This window comes from Meles meles, chromosome 3 (assembly GCF_922984935.1).
Source record: "Meles meles chromosome 3, mMelMel3.1 paternal haplotype, whole genome shotgun sequence".
Lineage (NCBI taxonomy): Eukaryota > Metazoa > Chordata > Mammalia > Carnivora > Mustelidae > Meles > Meles meles.
The window spans coordinates 62,663,029-62,679,700 of record NC_060068.1 but is presented as its reverse complement, the minus strand read 5'-3'; the positions used below and the strand labels follow the sequence as shown (position 1 = coordinate 62,679,700).

Here is a 16,672-nt window from a genome sequence, read left to right as displayed (position 1 = left end):
GGTAAACTGCGAAGTGGCCGCAACAGCCATGCATGCTTGAGAGAAACTGAAACGTATGTCACACATATATGGTCTCACATACCAGTCAGAGGCAGCGCAGGCACTCTGCGTGGTTGTATGTGTCTAAGGATTTCTTGACGCATGAGGAATGGTCTAGTTAGTTTAAATATAGGTTTGGTCATTGACGCCCTGAGATTTAGAACAAAGGTGTTTGTTGGCTGTGGAGTTTGGTTTCACAAAACTGTAACCTGAACTACTGCAGGATGGTTTTATTTCTGCAGAATGAACCTCAGAGTTGTGATTTACCCCAAATAAATTGAACACTTTAAATCAAATGCTTAAAAAACAAGGACCTTTTTTTTTTTTCTTTTTCTTATTGAGAAGTACTCAGTTGAAATTTTAAATGGACACTTAAAAAGATATTTTTTGCAGCCTTTGTGTTGTCCATTCACTTTTGGAAACTACTGAATGTGGTGTCAAAAAAGGTGGAAACTAAATGCTTTGCAGCCTTTTCCTGTCCTTGAATCAGATACTGTTGGTGTAAGAGCTGCATAAATAACAGTTGATGCTTTTACATTAATTTGTTTACACATGTACTCTTGGGTTTTCTGTTAAATGTATAGTTTCTTTAAAGGGTTTTCAAAAAGATTTCTCTTTTTAAGAAAACAATATTCAAAAATCTAAATTCAGAAATAGATGAGTTAAGTACAGTTTTTTTTGCATAAGAATGCTTTTTTTACTGTTGAAGAGATTATAAGAGGTTTCCTTTAAATAGCTCTCCAATTTCTTTTAAGTACTTGGATTTACAAAAAACAAACAACAACACCCCCCCCCACACACACACACAAAAGAACCCTAGCTTTTTATTTTAAGAGGTGGGTGAATACATATGGATCTTTTAATTGTCTGAAATTTTAATATTCTAAAATATATGGATGTTGCTAGCATTATAACTAAATTATTTTGTGTTTATCAGATACTCTCAGAAGAGGTACAGACAGAAGGCTGTGAGGCTTGTGAAAGAGAATTTATGTCTCTAGCCCAAGACCCAGTTCTGATTTGTCTCTTACATGAACCTAACTAGACTTTTGAGAAATGAAAAATTGGTCTTGGAGATCCATGAGGACCTGATACAATGTTTACTGAAGGCCAGTTTCTGGGAGAATATGATTAAGAACCAGTAATATTACTTTCCTGTATTTTTTGCTTTATTAATTTTCTGTTGTATCTGTTTTCTATTTCATTGATTTCTGCTTTGTTCTTTATTATTTCTTCTATACTATTCTTCTTACTTTCAGGGTGGAAACATATCACTGATTTTAAACCTCTTTCTAGTAAAGGTATTTAAAGCAGTAGATTTCTCTCAATTTTTAAAATTAAAATTTTTTATTATTTATTTCATAGTTTCTAAATTCTTAGTGGTTTATTCTTTGACTTGTGAATAATTTAGAAGTTTGTTTTCTGTTTTCCAAATATCTAGAGATCGTCTAGATGATTTATTACTATTGGTTTTTAAAAATTATTTCTATTATGGTCAGAGTTCATAGTCTAAAAAAACTCTTTAAGTATTTTATTATTTTTTTAAAGATTTCATTCCTTTGTCAGAGAAAGAGAGAGCGAGCAAAAAAAAGCAGGGGCTGCTGCAGGCAGAGGGAGAAGCAGACTCCCCACTGAGCAGGGAGCCTGATGAGGAACTTGATCCCAGGACCCTGGGATCATGACCTAAGCTGAAGGCAGATGTTCAACCCGCTGAGCCACCCAGGCATCCCTCGTTCAGTCTTTTAGAGGTTATTGAGATTTATTTTATAGCCCAGTATATGGCCCACCTTGGTGACTGTTACATAGATATTCTGCAGTTGTTTGGTGTAATGTTCTATAAATGTCTTTTAGGCCAAATTAGTTGATAGTATTGTTTAGATATTCTGTGGCTTGCTTGTTGTCTACTTGTTTGATTAATTATGGAGAAAGATGATAGAATCTCCAATTATGGTTGGAGATGTTTCTGTTTCTTGTGTTTTGCCATTTTCTATTTTGAATTTTAAAGTTCTCTTATTAGGTACATGCATATTTAAGCTTGGTATCTTATCCTGATGAATTTCTTTAATCACAATTTTATTCTGATTTGTTAATCTATTTGTGTCCTTAAATTTAAAAGGTATCTCTTATTAGACAGTGTGTAGTTGAGTCTTGCTTTTTTTAATCCAGTGTGATAATCTCTGTCCTTTAGTTAGAATTCTTAATCCATTTACAGATGATGAAATTATTCATGTGGTTGTGTTTAAAACTGCCACTTTGCTATCCTTTTTGTTTTTGTTTCTGTTTCTTTTCTAATGCTGGCTTTGGGGTTAATTGGGTATTTTTTTAATATTTCATTTTATTTTCTTTACTAGCTTTTTAGCTATCTGTCTTTTAAATTACATTTTTATTGATTACTCTAGGGTTAATAATATATATCCTTAACTTGTTAAAGTCTTTTTATTGTGAATATTATGCCATTTAACATTTTATACCTGACCCTTCTGCCTTCTTACTTTATACCTCCTCCTTCTCACTGGACACTTACCATTTCCCCTTCTCAGTTTACAAATATAATTTAATTTCTCTTATCCACCCTCTATTCTTTGTGCTCTTGTATTTTTTATTTTTATATATGTTAAAAACACATATTATGTTACTTTTAGATAGCTTTAATATACAGTGTTTTAAGGAAATTTTAAGCAGAATAAAGAGAATAAACTTTTATTTTTAACAACTTACTCATTATTTCTAGTATTCTTTCCTTCCTACGGATCTGAGTTCCTATCTGGTATAATTTCCCTCAGGCTAAAGAACCTCCTAGTGGTATCTTGAAGTGCACATCTGCTTGAAATTAGTTCTCTCAGCTTTTATATATTTGAGAAGATCTTTATCTCATTTTTGAGGGATATTTTCTTCGGATATAGAATTCTGAGTTGGCAATTTTTTTTCTTGCAGTGCCTTAAAAATGTTGTTCTGCCATCTTCTGGCCCCCACTGTTGTGATAAAAAGTTAGTGTTCTTTGTATTATTTTTGTCCTGTTTTGAGGCTTTCAGAAGACTTTTGTCTTTGGTTTTCAGCAGTTTGACTGTGATGTAGCTAGATATGATTTTCTTTGTATTTATTGTTTTTGGAGTTTGATGACCTTTTTGGATCTGGTAAATAGTGTTTTCACCAAACTTAATAAAATTTTAACTTTTGTGTCTTCAAATATTTTTTCTGCTTTATTTTCAGAGTCTTTTGGGGCTCCTATTACATATGTGTTAGACATTCTGATACTGTTCTGTAAAATTCTGATGCTGTATTTTTCTTCAGTCTTCCCCCCACTCCCCCAGTTTCTCAAATTGGTAATTGCTAGTAATCTGTCAAGTTCATGGACTGTTTTCCTCTACCATCTCTGATCTATTATTAAGTCCATTCCATGAGTTTTTTATTTTAATTATTGAACCTTTCAGTCCTAGAATTTCTATTCCCCCCACCTCCACTGGATTCCTTTTTTTTTTTTTTTGTAGTTTCAGTTTCTCTGCTGAGAGTCTCATCTGTTCATGTATTCTCCTTTGTTGTTCAAAAGCATTTTCCTTTATTTAAGACATATTTCAAATAGTAGCTCTGAAGTTTTTATGAAATGCAATATTTGGGCCGAGTTAAAGTCAGTTTCTAATGACTTATTTTTTCTTATGGGTCACATTTCTTGTTTTGTTGAATGTCTAGTAATGTTTTTATTATTGAATAGTGTTGATACATTGTAGAGATGCTGATTAAAAAAAAATTCTTTGTAGAGTGGTGTTTGTTTGTACTTTAGTTACTGGCTGATGGCCCTGTATAGGTTTGCTGGGGACTATCTGTGGTAAGCTCAAGGTTTTGCTGAGTCTCCTCTAACTTAGCACAATTCTGCCCCCAGATTCTTTTTGCTCTGTGGGTTTTGTTAGGGCTTGGTTTTAAATTTTGTTAATGTGGTCTAGAGTTGGTCTTATTCTAGGGTGTGCTTTTTCCTTTAAAGTGAAGTCTTTCTAGCTTTGCAAATTGATGTGCAGAGTTTCATAGTTCTCTTTATTCAGGTTGGGTTAGACTGGCAATGTTTCCCTATCCTGCTTGACCTCTAGTAGTTCTACTCCATATTAACCTTATTACAGCCACTCTTAAGTAAGCCTTATGTAGTTATGCCCAGCATTGGTTAAGGACTCTCAGGTAACCCTATACACACTTATGTGGTCCTCACTCTGCACAGTTCTGTCCTTTCCAGTGTCTTGTCTCTGCCACCAGCCCTGCTCGACTAGGACTCTATCTCACCATAATAAAATTAGAAAGTATTCCCAAGGCAGAGAAACAGACAAATGTAAGCTCATGTTATTGCTCGTTTATCCAGTAACTAAAAATAGTTGCATCATTTTGTCTAGGTAATAGTTGCTTATGAGAAGAAAGGAAGTTTGGTATCAGTTACTCTGTCATATTGGAAGTGGAAGTCTCTCACAGCATTTTTGTGTGTTGAAGTGAACTTTAGAGGTAACTTGAAAGGGAAAATTACATTTTAGTCTCTTCTACAACTAAATAATGAGCATATGGTGCTCTGATCTTCCTGCCTCCCTCTTCTAGTCTTCCATTCATAGTATTTTATGACACTGCTCATACATTGAAGGGTAAGCAAACAGGGTTTATCAGGGAAAGGGGCTGTTGAGAACAGCTTGAAAAGTTGTCCTCTGTTAGTGACTACTCTCCAGATTCTGGCGAGAAAATGCTGTATCTAAGCATGTAACTTAGCAGAAGCATTGTGATAAATAGGAAAGATTTTCTTTGAGTGTGTCTGTTGAGGAGGAGTGGGATAATGTTTTATCAGATCAGAACTGTACAGAAAAATCACTGTTTTTGTTCTAAATTCTAGTTGTTTTCTTTTCTTTTTAAGATTAAACTTTTAAAAAATAAGGTCTCTTTGATGGCAGAGGATTGCTTATTGGGGAAATAATTACTGTATTTGATAATTAGCCATCACTCAGAAATTTTATGAAGTTTCCATTTGGCAGTGATCTAGAAGATATAAAAGCTGTCTCATGCTTGAAGCTTTTAGCTCTGTTTAAATATGTCTGGAAGGCCTCTGAAGAAGCATAATTCTTTATTGTTAAGGCCCAATTTGAATATAGCAAGTTGTTTTATTACCTAATTGAATATAGCAATCTTGCATCTGCCCAAAAAGCCTTGTTGAAATCAGGCCTATTCTTTTCAAGTTGTTTTGCCTTGTTGGTTTGAAAATACACTCCATTTCATTTCATTTTCTCAGAAAATGTAATGGTAGTTTCAAGGGATTAAAGTTGTGGGAAGTTTTCTTGTTTTAATTCGAGTTGCTCACCACATTGTTTGCCATAGCTTTCCTTTTTGTTGTGTTTTCTAAATTGAATCCCTCTGTTAATCACTCTCTCTCTTGCCAGCACCTCTTGTGCATTTTCCCCTTAACTTTTCACCATATTCTCTCTATACATTGAATACCGAATTAACCCATCTGCTTTCTCTACTCTTTAAAATGTTTTTGGCATTTATATTTTCATTTTTGTAATTGTCGTAAAATACAACACACTTTTTCTTCTTTTAGACTTGGGCTGGTAAGCACTGCCAAAGGCATTTATGGAGACTGGTAGCACAACAAATTCTGCTGGGCATACTGAACTTCTCAGCCATACTCTGTCCTTGCATCGTCCTTCCCTGGTCCTCTGGTATGGCTTCTGTACTTTATTTTTGTCCTTAAGCCACCTATGCCTTCTGCACAACTGCCTTGGAGCAGATGGCCTTGATTCTTCCATCACAGAGAACATGGAGGCACTCTGTGTTCACATCCAAGCTTTTCATGCACTTAAACATTTTTCTTCTCTGTCTTTACTTTCTGTCTCCCAGGCTCAGAGGAGAAGTGCCTCATTCCCATCAAGATTAATCTGTCTACTGGAGTTTTTGTGACATCTTCCTACTCCTCTGGGATGTTATTCCAGCATTTCCTCTTGTCTACTCCTTTACCTCCACATTTTGTCATTTATTACTTTTCCTTCATGCTTAAGTTGTTTCTATCTTAAAGACGGACAAATAAACAAAAAACAAAACAAAAGAACTTAACTCTTCCTGTGCCATCTTTTCTTTTCTTTTTTTTTAAGATTTTATTTATTTATTTGACAGACAGAGATCACAAGTAGGCAGAGAGGCAGGCAGAGAGAAGGAGGAAGCAGGCTCCCCACTGAGCAGAGAGCGTGATGCAGGACTCGATCTTTTTTCCTTGACTCATCACTATGGACCTTGAAGGAATGGTCTGCCGCTCTTGCCTTCCCATGTTAATTTTCCATTCTTTGGACTGTTGGAAGTTAGGCTTTCATTCCCACTATGCCCCCTGAAAGTGCTCTACAAAAAGTCTCTGTTCCCTGGTTGCCAAATCTGATGACCTCTCCAGGCCTCATTTTCTGTGACCTTTCTAAGACGTTTAATGCTGACCACTTCCTTCATGAAAACTTCCTTTGTTTTCTGGGATACTACTTCCTGATTTTCCTACCTGTGACACACTCCTTCTTATTCTCCTTTTCTGCCCCTCTTCCTTTGCCCATGTCTTCAGTGCTGATGCTCTCTTTTACCTCCCTTTCGGTAGTGTCACTCATCTGCATGGTTTTCATTTTGTATACCCAAGTGATTCTGAAATCTGAATCTTCCACGCAGATTCCTGTTTTGAATCCAGATCCACATGACCTGATCCTCATAACAGTCCTACAAAATAGTTCTGCTTTCCACATTTATAGGTGAGGAAATTGAAGTGAAGGGATGTTTGGTCATCTCTTTGAGGTCAAGCAGTCAGTAGAAGAGGCAGAATTTGAACTTTCTAAAGTGAGGTCTTTAACTCTATAATATGCTATTAATTAAACATCTCCACCTGGCTATCTGAGAGATGTATTAAATATGTTATGCCCCATAACAAATGCCATCCCCTAACTCTGTTCTCATTACTCCTCTTACACTCCCCCCTGGGAAAAAAAAAAAAAAAGACAAACAAAACAAAACAAAAAACCAAGAGAGAATTTGAAAAGCTATATTCTCAGTCTCAATGAATGGCATTCTTTCTTTCAGTTATCCAAGCCAGAATGTGTATCAGGAATTTACATAGACTTCCCTCTGTCCCTCCATCTTACAGACCTGTCTGGCCCCAGGGAGCCTCAGTTCCTGGGTATTCTCCCTTTTTAACAGGACTTGTAATCATTCCCTCCTTTTCACGTCTTCTGCTGTCATAGTTGAGAACTTCATATTGATCTGGATTGCCATTATAGTGACAAATAACTCATTGCTTCCCATAATACCTGAGCTGAATAATAGAGGTTTTTAATTTTTAAAAATTTTTAATCTGTTGCAGAAGTTTTATAGCATTTAAAAATATGAATTATTGGAAAGCTGAAGTGAAAAACACATGTGAACTATAAGCTCCATTTTTAAATGATTAAATTTGATAGCCACAAAAGAATTGACAAACTGCTATGAAAGTTTTTAAATACTAATCGTCCACATATATCCTGTCACAGACAGATAACAGTTTGTGGATTGACACTGATCCACAGACAACATTGAGGAGCACCGGTTCATGGTACCTGAGGTAGAGAAATGTCTTCAGTTGTCTCAGATTACCAGATGGGCTTGTTATTTAAAATGGAAACGTGTCAGTTAGGATGTTCTTTGCTTCTGACTTATAGATAGCATGTATATATGGATTAAGAGGTTTTATAAAATTTTCCTGTTTCTGTAGGATCCCTTCTTTTAATATAAATGAATCCATTAGAGCAAGGGATAATCATGTTCCATTATAGTTTAATGCTAAGATCAAAGTGTATCGATTTAGGAGTCCAAAGCAAAAAAAAAAAAAAAAAAAAAAATTTAAGGGTTTATTTATTTATTTGACAGAGAGAGACACAACAAAAGAAGGAACACAAGCAGGTGGAATGGGAGAGGGAGAGGCAGGCTTCCTGCTAAGCAGGGAGCCCGACGCAGGGCTCAATCCCAGGACCCTGGGATCACGACCTGAGCCAGAGGCAGATGCTTAACCGACTGAGCCACCCAGGCGCCCCCAAGGCAAAATTTTCTTAAATAGGTTGGAAGTATAGTCTTCATGGGTTACCTATAACAAGAATGATTTCCCCTGGTTTGATATATTTAATTTGACATTGTACACATATACAAAAATTTCCCTTTAATGTGCAATAAATTATAGCAGATGAGTCAATATATTCTACTTCTGAAAGATTAAAATTCTACATAGTTATTAATCCAAATAGGTGATAAATAACAAAAGTAGGGTATTTGGATTTATTAGACATCTGACTAAACCCTTATCACAAGATTTGTAGTAAATGAAATGCAGACAGGTGATGCTTAAATGGTCAGATGGTAGAATACTGCTTGCCTTTAAAAAAAGACATTGCTGAGGAATCAAAACACACAAAACCAAAGTTCTAAGGGGATGTGAATTCAAGAGAGGGTGTGCTCTAAGTTAACTGAAGTTATATCTAGAGTTAGTTTAGAAATTGATTAAATAAAAAAAAGCCATACTGTGCCGACCTCCTTGTTGTCTACATCAGGTCTGACACAGAACAAACAATATGGGCAAATGCTAAGAGAACATAATTTTCCTATATGAGGTTTTAAAGAAAAAGTCAGAAAAAACCTTTTAGATATTTAAAAAAATCAAATTAAGCAATTAAGCTTCAGCACTGTGCCAGGACTAAAAACCACACAGAAAATTTCTAACCATTAGGAGTTCATTAAGAGTTAAAAAAATTCTTTTTAAATTCACTTATAGCAATATTTGCTCTGTTAAAGAAGTAAACACAGTTAACCATCCAAAAAAAAAAAAAAAACCACAAAAAACAAAAAAAAACCCAAAACCCAACACTTTGTCATGAGAAGTAGGAGCACTAGCGGATGTGTAGGAGATGAAATGCCTAAAGCGGGATTTTATAGTCACTCTTCTTCCGTTTGTAGGTCATTCACAGGAGGTGGGAAATTGGCAGCTTGCTAAACCCACCCCTAGAATGTGACTAAACGTTTTATTCAAAGAAAACTTATAAAGTAGCATAGCTTGTATGGAAGTTCAGGATAGAGAGGAGGTAGGAAAAGGTAACCTTGGGTTCTCCATGCTCCCCAAAGCAGAAAGGGGTGACATGTATGGAAAAGCAAGTTTATTTTTTAAATGTAATTTTTAAAAAAGGAGAAACAGGGGAACCAGGTGGAGGGTAATAGAGAGGGCACGTATTGCATGGAGCTCTGGGTGTGGTGCAAAAACAATGAGTACTGTTACGCTGAAAATAAATAAATTTAAAAAACAGAAACAAAAAGAAAATAACTTTTCTTAATTTATATCGTAGCAACTGAACCTGAGTTATGGAATAACATGTTCACCTGGTAGCCTGGGATGGAAGGGAGAAATGATGACATTGCTGGCAAGGGGAACAGGGAGAACAGGCACGTGGAGAATAGTTTGAAACAGCAGTGTGTTGTTCTCAGAAGAGGATGCAGTTTGAGGCGGCGAGTACAGCCAGGAATGAAGTGTCTAGTGCCGGCTGGGATGTGACTGTAGAGAAGGCTGAAACCGGTGCCTCTCAAGCGGATGTGCGCATGAATCACCTGAGGATTTGCTAAAATTCCGTCTCAGGAAAGGGACTTGAGAGTCTGCTCTTCCATAAAGTTGCAAGGTGATGCTGATGCACTGGTCCACAGACCACACTTGGTTCAAGACTCAATTTTGTCCTAATATTTACTGATACTTTGTTTCATGGATTATGAGTTACCACTGTTCAGTGTTTGTTGCATAATGCAAAATACATGGCATTTCTGTTAAGGTAGATATTTAGATATTAAATAATTTTATGTAAGTTTTGTTCTGATGATGGTAAAATAATACTCTTAGCAACTTTATTGCCAAGGGCAAAATAAATAATTTAGGTATAAACTCTTATTTTTATTGAATTAGTTGAATAAGATGATGCAGTATAATAATGGGAATAATCTAAAATTTGGAATTAGATTTTTAGACCTGGACTTCAGTATTGGTTGTGTGTTGAAACAATTGTGACTTAATGAAGCTAAATTAACCCATTTCTCTTTTTTGTTTTCTCATGTCTGAAATAGTTATACTTGCTATTTTATAGAATTGTTGTGAGGGTTAGAAATGATAATGTATGAAGTACCTAGCAGAGAAGGTTAAGGGAGGTTTCTATCACCAAACTTTTGAGATCCCTTAAAGCTAAATTTCTACTATTCTTAAATAAAGAACATTGGGTGATCTTATCTTAGGAATGATTGATCTGTGTGTGATTTATTTACCCTTTTTACTTTTTGTGTCTTATTTTCTCATTTTTGCCAAGTAATGTTCTTTGTAGTTTATAAGAGCTCTCCCTAACTCAAGATCCACTTATTCTCATGGTATATAATATGGTTGTTACAGAGGGGAATATGTTGTATTTCTGAATGCTCTGGAAGCATGAAATAATAGGTTGGATTGTAGTTGTATCTGGTTTTTAGAGTTCTTTCGTCTTATTTTTAAATGATTTCTTGATTATGGAAATTTTGTATATAATTTGCCACTTTTGGTTTGTTGTGAAATAGGAACATCCCCCTTACGGAGACAAAAAATAGCCCAGCCTCTTGCTTAACTATCATTTGAACCTATAAATAGATACACCAGTTTGTGTTCCTCTGTAGGGAGAATCTCAGCGAAGACTCAGCGGAGAGACCCACAAGTGCCTTAGAAGTAGGCTTGAGGTCTTTTAGGCAGGAATTCTGGTGGCTCTGGTGACCAAACCCCAGTCCCCCAGAAGGGGGACATAGAATGTGGGTGAGCACATCTCTGATCTGTGAGGATAGGCACAGCAGTTCTAAAGCCAGGACCTCTACGGGCCTTCAAAGCTCAAGACAAGGGCCCAGGTTGTTAGGCAGGAGTGTATTAAGGAAATTAGTATTTAGTCTCCACTGCCTTTTTCTGATACTAGCTCATTTATTTAGCTTTCTTGTTTCATGACTATGGTATACTTTTATTTTTATTTATGCTTGAGTTTTTAATGGATGACACAAGGAAATTATAAGCACCTTATTTCATTCAGTAGCTCTGAGCTGGAAATAAGTTTTAGTGATTAAAAAAGTTCTTAGATTAAATGTGGTTTTGATAGTAGGCATTTTATTACAAAATTTTTTTCTAATTCTGTGCCTTGTCCTTATGTTTTGGTTGTTTAGATCTGCTTCAGCTCCCCAGGAATATGATTGAAAACAGCATGTTTGAGGAAGAACCAGATGTGGTAGATTTAGCCAAAGAGCCCTGTTTGCATCCTCTAGAGCCTGATGAGGTGGAATATGAGCCCCGGGGTTCACGACTGCTGGTGCGGGGTCTTGGTGAGCATGAGATGGATGAGGATGAAGAGGATTATGAGTCATCTGCGAAACTACTGGGCATGTCCTTCATGAACAGAAGCTCAGGCCTTCGGAACAGTGCAACTGGCTATAGGCCGAGCCCAGATGGGACTTGTTCCGTACCATCTGCAAGGACCATGGCCGTCTGTGTTTTTCTTATTGTGGTTGCTGTTTCTATAATCATGGTGATTTATCTACTGCCCAGATGTACCTTTACCAAAGAAGGCTGCCATAAAAAAAACCAATCAATGAAACTAATTCAGCCACTTGCGACAAATGGAAAGGTGTTTCCGTGGGCACAAGTCAGGCTTCCCACCACCATTATGCCACTACGCTATGAACTTAACCTACACCCAAACCTCACCTCGATGACATTCAAGGGTTCTGTGACAATTTCACTTCAGGCTCTTCAGGCCACGTGGAATATCATTCTTCACAGTACAGGCCATAATATTTCGAGAGTGACCTTTATGTCAGCAGTTTCAAGCCAAGAAAAACAAGTTGAGGTCTTGGAATACCCATTTCATGAACAAATTGCCATTGTTGCCCCTGAAACCCTTCTCGAAGGACACAATTATACCTTGAAGATAGAATATTCAGCGAATATATCTAGTTCTTACTATGGGTTTTATGGAATCTCCTACACAGATGAAAGTAATGAGAAAAAGTATGTAGCCTTCCTAAATGATTCTACTTCTTTGCTCTGTGATGACTTACATAATATGGATTCCTTTGCCCACACCAAGAGACATTAATTGGAATTTTTTTTTTTTTTTAGGAGGTTATGTGCAAAATAGTAGAATGGTGATTTGGAAGAATATACTATTTCTGTCTTATTCAAAGCCGTTAGCAACTATGTCATGGAGGGATTTAGGCAGGTGGGTGGGAAGAAATGGATGAAGATTATATCAATTATAGTCTCTAGCACAAAATCTTAAGTTATTTTGAGCTTTTAATGCTGGTGAATCTAGTTTTCAGTCACCTCACGGGATCTCGGTGGATGCAAAAAGAATATTGATTTTTTTTTAAGACCTATTTTCCTAACACACAGAGCTTTTAGGAGGTGCTTAGTGAGATGGAGAAAGAGGGCAGGAAGAACTGTTGTATGCTTACATATATCATTTTTAGTGTCCTTAATATTTGGTGTTCATTAAAAAAGTCACTCGTTTTGGATTTCTGATGGAATTTTTTAAAAAATCTAGGAGAGACTTAATTTGGTTTTTAAAAAAGGTGATTCAAAACATAAAAGTATTCAGCCCCCTATTTAGTCTGTTATTTTTCACTTGAATCTTAGTATTCATAGTATATAGTTTCAGTTTCTGGAAAGATGCAGTGTACACTGTATACAGGTTATTCTTAAGTAGCAATAATGTCATTTCTCTTAATGTACATGAAATCTTACTAGATCTGTTTAATTTGATTGGCACATTCTCTCATATTACTTTGTAAGCCAGTTTTTGAATTACTGATGCTAGCCGTTTGGGAAATGTATGTTGGTGTATTGAGAAAAATAGAGTAGAAATGAATATTTAAAATCTATCTTAAGGAAATGGTTTGAACCTTCTTAAATGGTGAAAGACAAAGCAAGATCTATATACCTATGCAGAAAAGTAATTTTTTTCTTTGCCTTTATCTTTAAAAAAAAAAAAAAAGATCTCACTTGTGTGAGATCTGATGTTAAAAACAAATTTGATTGTGAGATGTGGGGATGGGTACTGCCAGAGGTGAATGTGACCCACGATAGGCTCACACCCATTTCCTTTGTGGGTCAATGTTTCTTTCCTTCCTTTTAATTTCACTCTGATCTAAAACTAGAACTTTACCTGTTCAAATGTCTCTATTAACAAAGAAAACTGAACTGTGATATAGTAAACAGGATTCCCCCCCAAAAAGGGCAAATTTATAATTATGGCAGCTCACGGCTTCTTGCCTTTATTTCTCCCTTTGTAATCATCATCTCTAGGAACTACAGGATATACATTAAAAACAATGCAAACAAACCTGGAAGACAAATCCTGTAGTCATCTCTTCTAATCAGATTATTGCCCTTGGAGTCCCTTGGGCCTACTACTATCTAATGGAAGGAATAAATGTATGGCAGAGAAAGGTGATTTTGGGTATGGTCACTTGTTGATTCTTGCCATGGGCTAGATCAAGTTGTGGAAAATGCTAGAAAAATAGAGAAGACAATTCCTTAAAAATAAGAAATAGGATATTATTTAAAAAATGTTTTTAAATATATTAAAACAAGTTAGTGTGTGAAATACTGCTATTAAAAAAAGTATATAAATCTGTTAACCTGCCTGCTTCAGTAAAACGAATGCCCCACATGGTTGTATATCTTGATGGAAGATAAGAGTTGAGAAGATTATTTACCTTTCAAGGTATCTGAGAACTGTAATTCAAAGCAATATTTTTGGTCTCTCTCCAACTTTTAATTTTGCATGATTCTGTTAGAGAAATTTTTTGCATGCCTCCTCCAAAGTGTAGTAAGAATAACTACTTAAACAACTAGATAAAATAACTAAGGGATATATTCCTTATCGATGGGAAAATCAGATTATATGTAAATGTCAAACATGTATTTGTGGTCAGGGAACTTTACCGATGTCATCTAAGATGTAGACATCAATGACCCTAAGATGTAGGGTAATTGAACTTGGAGTTCAGTCTAGAAGGTGTTGATGATATACTTAAGGTTCTAGATAATAAACTGATACTAAAAGAACTAGTAAACAAATTTAGGATGGGGATGTGTTTTATTTCTTTGCCTTCAGTTTTTCAGTCCTTTTTCTTGAACTCTTCAAGCATTCTCTTAACTGGTCGGTCTCCTGGCCTCCAAACTTGCCACTTTCCCCTACTCTTCTCTTGCCACCATCTTACACACAGTTGCCAGGCTCATATTTCTAGAAGTACACATTTAACCATGTTGATCTTTTGTTTAAGATCCTTTAGCACTTCCTCTTTTCTAATAGGATTCAGTTCAAGATTTTAACAGTTCTGGCCCTTGTTTTATCTCCTATCCCTCACCTGCCATAACGAACTTCATGTGACTCTCCTGAATTCCAGTGATAATAATAATATTTACTGAGAACCGAAGTGCTAGAAACTTTTCCAAGCACTTTCTGTGTTTAGTCTTTGATCTTTTCAAACCCACCAAGAGGTGGATATTAATATTTCATTCATTTTACAGGTAATGAGGCAGAGGCACATAAAGCAACTCATCTAACATCTTATGGCTAGCAGGTAGCAGAGGGGGACTTCAATGTCATTTTCACTAGAAGCCCTGTTCTTAACCACTATGATTTACTGGCTCCCTAGTTCACACCACCTTTTCATTTACCCATTGTTACTCCCAGTGGTTAGAATTCTGTTGCAGGACCCCCAGCTAATTCATAATTGTCTTCAGCACTTCAGGTAATGCTCAAAGTGCAGCTAGTATTTCAAGCAAAGGAAATCACTAATGAAAGCATAAGCTTCAGGGTATTCAACATAGATAGGACAGATTATAAGTATCCTCAAGAAGCAGCCTTCTCAAAGAGACTTTTGGTAAAAGTTATTACTGCATCCCTTTGAACAGTAATTTAAAATTTTCTTTGTCTCAGAACATTGTGATCCAAGTAGACTATATGCATGTTATGGATATCATTAAACTTTATGCCCTGGTCCCTTGTGGCCCTCTTCCATAATTTTCTGTTAAGTAGGTAAGAATTTGGGAGTGAAGTGAAGAAATTGAGTATTAGCAACATAATATGTTTAAATTGTTTCCTGTATGTTGATTGCTATCTTTTGTGCAGTTTCCTCAATAGAAACAATTATTTGGGCAAATCCTTATGGGAACAAAAGCACAATAATGTTAAGTGTGAACGAAGAGTTATGACTATCTAGCATTGGTAGTAAACATCTATGTTGGACTTTGTGCCAGACAAGTAGTTTTTATTTTGAGTAGACTTAATAGATTCTAACAAAACCCCTGTTTGGCAGAGGAGCGTACCTCAGTCCTAAGTTAATGAATAAGGAAACCGAGGAGTATGTTACTGATTTGCCTGAAGTCACATGGATGGAAAAGTGCAGGGTTTGGGTCTTCTTACTCTAAATCCCACACTCTGTTCTGTATGTCTTTTCGAAGTGGAAACTAAGCCATAAGCGAGTGAGGCCATCATGTCCAGAGGGGTGATTGTACATGTGCCATATTGACTAGTACCTGAAATATGTGCAACAGGGCCATACTTGCTCTGATTACTCTATGGCCGTGTTGGGATGATTTCCCAAATGCAGATCTCTTTTATTCCTCCACTATAATTGAAAATCTGCTTTTCTCCTCTTTTTCTTTTTATGCTTTTCTCCCAACCTTTATCTGAGGACTTTCCTATGATTTAGTCTCATGTGTTGTTGCTGTGCTTTAGAAAAGGGAGGAAATTTTTTTTATTTACTTCTGAAGATTGTGAAAGAGACCATCATACTACAGAGCACCTAGTTTTGTTTTTTTTTTTTAGTCTTCATGAAAGTGTAAGTAGTAAGTTTAAGGTTTAGTGTTGTGAAGCCAGAGTCTGGGTAGATGATTGATGGCAATTAATGACCACCCTTCATACTAATGTCCATCTGAAACCTTTTTAAGACCTCAGTGGCCCACTGTAGGCTACGTTTGTGGCTTTATCTCCAGCTATCCTGGACAGCAACCTCCAGTCCCTGAGTATCCATCACTCTGTCTTGTGCTTCCCACTCTTTCTACAGTGTCCTTTCTTCCCTTCTCCACCTTTTCAAATATTCCTCCTTTTTTAAGACTGTTCAAAATTTGTCACCAGTTTCCATATGGTATCTCAACTGCTACTCAGAATTTGTTTCCTATCCTTTGTTCCCACTGCTTTATTTTCATTATTAATGACATGGTTTACAGCCTGACAGGTGTCTGTTCATCATGTAACCTGTGACTCTCCCAGCTGATTGCAGATCCTTTAATGACTGGGATTTATCAGGTTTATCTTAGTGTCCCTAGTACTTGGCAAGATGCCTTCAATAGTAGGTGCTCAATAACTGGATGAATTTACATTTGTTTTAGGTACTTTGCAGCAACTCAGTTTGAACCCCTGGCAGCGAGATCTGCTTTTCCTTGTTTTGATGAACCAGGATTTAAAGCCACATTTATCATCAGGATCATAAGGGATGAGCAATATACTGCTTTATCAAATATGCCTAAGGTACTGTTCTGTTCCTTAATGTAAAACCTTTGAGTGGATCTCTTTCTTTGTAA

At 36.2% G+C, this 16,672-nt stretch overlaps 1 protein-coding gene and 1 non-coding gene across 3 annotated transcripts in view; both read left to right on the top strand.

Moving 5' to 3' along the window:
- The window catches only part of LOC123938249 (leucyl and cystinyl aminopeptidase), a 106,592-nt gene that overhangs the window by 27,580 nt on the left and 62,340 nt on the right, over window positions 1-16,672 (top strand). For both annotated transcript variants that reach the window (XR_006817698.1, XM_045999457.1), the window contains exons 2-3: window positions 11,248-12,088; window positions 16,481-16,619. Coding sequence is in view for 1 of the 2 variants with exons in the window: in XM_045999457.1 (XP_045855413.1) it covers window positions 11,248-12,088; window positions 16,481-16,619 (980 nt within the window). In the remaining variant the exon portion in view is untranslated. The remainder of the gene's footprint in view (window positions 1-11,247; window positions 12,089-16,480; window positions 16,620-16,672) is intronic.
- Window positions 431-564, top strand: LOC123939550. Its single transcript, XR_006817915.1, has one exon. It is a non-coding gene; the product is annotated as a small nucleolar RNA SNORA13 (small nucleolar RNA).